This window comes from Octopus sinensis, linkage group LG10 (assembly GCF_006345805.1).
Source record: "Octopus sinensis linkage group LG10, ASM634580v1, whole genome shotgun sequence".
In the NCBI taxonomy this organism is placed as follows: domain Eukaryota; kingdom Metazoa; phylum Mollusca; class Cephalopoda; order Octopoda; family Octopodidae; genus Octopus; species Octopus sinensis.
Window position 1 is genome coordinate 64,683,150 of NC_043006.1, and position 5,000 is coordinate 64,688,149.

The 5,000-nt window shown below is 39.5% G+C and overlaps 1 protein-coding gene across 1 annotated transcript in view; it reads right to left on the reverse strand.

Annotated features, from left to right (window-relative positions):
• Positions 1-2,621: 2,621 nt before the first annotated feature.
• The window catches only part of LOC115216567, a 15,293-nt gene continuing 12,914 nt past the window's right edge, over positions 2,622-5,000 (reverse strand). Inside the window, exon 6 of the mRNA XM_029786033.2 lies at positions 2,622-2,783. Within this exon, the coding sequence (XP_029641893.1) occupies positions 2,700-2,783 (84 nt within the window). The 3' untranslated portion in view covers positions 2,622-2,699. The remainder of the gene's footprint in view (positions 2,784-5,000) is intronic.

Genomic DNA, 5,000 nt, shown 5'->3' on the forward strand with positions numbered 1-5,000 from the left:
AACGGCTAAGTTATTTATTATCGATATCCTTTCGCGAAACGCTATGTTATTTTATCGATATCCTTTGGCAAACCTCTAAGTTATTTTATGGATCACCTTTGGCGAACCGCTAAGTTATTTTATCGATATCGATTGGCAAAGCACTAATTACTGTATCGATGTCCTTTCGCGAACCGCTAAGTTATTTTATCGATCTCTTTTGGCGAAACGCTTAGTTATTTTATCGATCTTGATTGATGAACCGCTAAGTTACTTCGTCGAACTCTCTTGGCGAACCGCTAAGTTAATTTATCGATCTCGATTAATGAACTGCTAAGTTATTTTTCGATTTTCTTTGGCGAACGATCTCGATTGGCGAACCACTAAGTTATTTTATCTTTCTCTTTTGGCGAACCGCTAAGTTTTTTATCGATCTACTTTGGCGAACCGCCAAGTTATTTTATCAATTTCCTTTAGCGAACCTCTAAGTTATTTTATCGATCACCTTTGGTGAAACGGTAAGTTATTTTATCGAGCTCGATTGTCGAACCGCTAAGTTACTGAGGTAGGAATAAAAGTAATAAAAGTCATTATTGGGAATTGTTAAAGACAGTTAAATGCATACCGGTTTCGTAAAATTATTCATTGCTTTGAATGCACAGCGATTACTGAATATATATATATATGTTCCTACCGTAAGGCTTCACTTCCACACACGCCAGCTTAATTTAATTCGCCCTTAGTCGAACGACACCAGTTTTGTAGACACTGTTGCTCTCTGACCGCATTCACTTTCGTCGTCAGAAATAACTCCGTGTGCCAAGTACACAGCATTCAGCCGACAATCTCGTTATGATCATCCTGTCTTCTTTGAGGACATGTTATATTCATTATTATAATGTTAAATTTTTGTAATGCAAATATGTGAATGAAAATATAGTTTAGTTGGTAAGCAAAAGCTTACTGAATCTTTTGATACTCGATACGTCAAGATCGGCAACTCGGTTTTGGAATACATGAAGAACACGCACGCACGCACACACGCACACACACACACACACACACACACACACACACACACACACACACACACACACACACACACACACGCACACACACGCACCCACACACACACACGCATACACACGCACACTCTTTTATAGATATAGATTAATACTACATACTTTAACATGTGTTGTTGTTGTGGAAGAATTCCAACCACTCCACAGGTGACTATAGGTGGACTGTCTCATTATTATAAAGCAAAGAACTGTGAATGATTTGGACTTCGGGTTGGTAGCAGTTCACTGTAAACCTTTGATATAGAGCGTGTCTCGTGTAATAGGAGTGCATCGCGTATATACTCCTCCACCCCGCTTCGTTATATTGTATATCTAATACAAGGATATAAAAGTTGTGTAAACGCCAGGAACTGTGTTTTTGCCACTTGGAAAAATTCCTCTTAATGTCGTGTACGAAATCGTCCTCCGCCTAGCTCTGAAGTATATTGTATCTTTTAATACTACATGCTTTAAAGGGGCGTTTTCCGTGGCTTTTGGCGTTTAAACAAAACACAAACATGAAATATGTTGTACAGATAATGTTTCCGTTATGGAACTGTTTCTACTGCATAATTCGAATTTATTATATTCAGAATTGTGTGAAGGCTCGTGGCATATTAGTGTGTTGAACTCACAATCTTAACGTCGTGGGTTCGATTCATGGACCTGGTAGGGTGTGACGTCCGTGAACAAGGCACTTCATTCTCCGTTGTCCTAGTCTATTCAGCTGAAAATTAATATCATCCTAGGCTGGGGCAGCCCTCTTTCCCTCAAGCTGTCACATCTTCCAGCATTGGAAGGTGAAGAGGATGTTTATGCCTGATCGCGACTACACAGGCACCTAAAGTAATTAACAAAAGCATGATACATCCTGCCAAGACATACCCACTTACGAGAGATGGCTATGGTTTATATCCAGCTTTAGTTTATCTTGTCTGTTAAACCAGCTTTGAAGGGTAGTATTTGTGGGCGATTTTGCTGCAAGCTCAGGTACTTGACGGTCTGAGGCTATAAGAGGACATTTGCCTAAGGTGTCGCGCAGTGGAATTGAACACAAAACCATATGGCTGGAAAGCGAACTTCTTAGCTACCCAGACTATGGTATACAGCAAGGATCCCCAATTACAGGGCCGTGGTTCATTTGGTATTCGGCCGCACAGTTGCTCCTGTTTACGTCACTGGTGCCAAGCTCTATCAGTCTTTGCCTTTCCCAACATCGGTGGCATGGAGAAGGGAGACTGGTATACATAAGCGATTGCTTGTTTTCCATAAAACAACCTTGCTCGGACTTGGGCCTCGGTGGGGAGGTTTCTAGGTGTAATCCCATGTCATTCATGACCGAAGAGGCCCTTTACTTCTACCCTTAATATACGTAATAAGGAAATTGTATTTCATGCATTTTATTGTGTCTGTGTTATGCGCAGCATGATCAGAATATGGAAACATTATCTTGCATGAATCCTGTCCGTGGTGCAAAAAAGGTTGGGAACCGCTGAAATAGAAAACACGACACTCGCACAATAACTACAAGGCTAATGGAACAATATAGTTTATTCATAACAACAGGAAATTGACAACAGCAAGAATAAAGGAAAGTAATTGGTCAAGAATGAAGTTAAACTGGAACATCTTAGGAATTTGGACTCAATCGTCTCCAAATCAGCTCCGCAATTTCTCTAAGAACCGCATCTGTATTCTATCGAAGAGAGCACTGTGAGCAGTTCGATCAAGGCGCCGGTGACGCTGCGTTTATAAGAGGAAATATATATTTTTGTAATCATATATATATATATATATACACACACATACATACATACATACATACATACATACATACATACATACATACATACATACATACATACATACATACATACATACATACATACATACATACATGCATACATGCGTGTATGCATGCATACACACATACATACGCACATATATATGACGAACTAACTGTTACTTTCTCAGATGCAGCACGGATTTTAGCGACGAAAATATTTTGACAAATTAAACTTAAATGTTGAAGTGAATCGAACGGCTTTTGTCGGTTTCTAAATGGCTTACAAACACCTTCCACGCTGCAATTGTTATATATATATATATATATATATAATATATATATATATATATATATATATATATACACACATACATACATACATACTACATACATACATACATACATACATAAATACATACATACATACATACATACAAAATACAATGCATACATGCGTGTATGCATGCATACACACATACATACGCACATATATATGACGAACTAACTGTTACTTTCTCAGATGCAGCAGCAGATTTTAGCGACGAAAATATTTTGACAAATTAAACTTAAATGTTGAATGAATCGAACGGCTTTTGTCGGTTTCTAAATGGCTTACAAACACCTTCCACGCTGCAAATGTTATATATATCTATATATATATATATATATATATATATATATATATAGAGAGAGAGAGAGACGAGAGAGAGAGAGAGAGAGAGAGAGAGAGAGATCCTGCTATCTGGATGTGAGATATGTGGAGTTTTACTGCTGACATGGAGGGAAGTACGCAGGTATTTGAGCACAAGTGCTTCAGGAGGCTGCCATATATCCCAAATCACAGAGCAGAAAACAAACAGCTTTGTCAAGCAGCAAGGTCAACAAATACGCTGGCAGACATGAACCACCTCCTTGCTCCGATAAAAAGATGAAAGCTTGCCTGGTACGGTCGCGTATCCCACCACAGCTTCTTATCGAAAACCATTCCTCAGAGTACAGTTAAAGGAAGGCGGAAGGGAGGCAGACAGAGAAAATCTTGGTCTGACAACATCAAAGGCTGGACAGGTCACAGCACCGTAACCCTGCTACGCATGACAGAAAACAGAAACCATTGGCGACAGCTGAATGCAAAAGCGTCTAGAGTTCCTCCGCCTCTCCCGTACGACTGGTTACATCGGTGAAAGGAACTTGTGGATTGATGATAATACTTAATCAACATTTACACACTGTGGCTATCCCAGTGGTTCTCAACCAGGGTCTACATGGCCCTTCTGGGTCCATAAAAGATTTTGTTGTGAAAATTTATCGACAATATACAAAACATTTGAACTTTTTAAATACAGTGCTTAATATTTAATTATAGAAATATAATAAGATTTTTTAAACATAGGGGTAAAATAGAAACCAAAGGGGTCCATAGTAAAAAAAAAGGGTTGAAATCCAGTCAACATCTGCACCCTATGTCAATCCAGTGGGCGCTGTGTCCGGTTCACACCAATATACTAATCTTTTTTCTATCTTGTTTCAGTAATTGGACTGCGTCCATTTAGGGGCACCTCTTTGAAGGGTTTTGATCGACCCCAGTACTTATCATTTAAAGTCTGGCATTTATTCATATGGCTCTCTTTTGCTCAACCGCTAAGTGATGAGGACGTAAACAAATCCTTAGGGGTGGTGAAGGACAAACACAAAAGCAAACACATACATGTATACATATACACATACACACACACTCACACACACGCACGCACACACCACACACACATTCTACGGGCTTTCACGCAGTAGTCTCCATGTTCTGAATCCGCTGACAAGGCATGATTCGATCCAGGGACTGTATTAAATATACCTATCTAATTCAGCTGTATTAGATATACGTGCAGTGGGATTGAACCCGAAAGCGCGTAGTGAGCTTCTCAACCACATAGCCATGTACATTGCTTCTGTACAGCCATCACGTAGACATCACTTAGAACATCTGCACAGTGTATCTATCTAGTCCATATCTATACATTGTGTCTAGATATCAACTCAACGTTCGAACCTTATGTTTATCTATGCAGTTCACATCCAGACACAGCGTAACTGTGAAGTCAACATCTAATCACCAGACTTAACTGTCAAGTTGACATATACCCACAGTGTCTATCGCTTTCTCTTGGAGGCGCAATGGC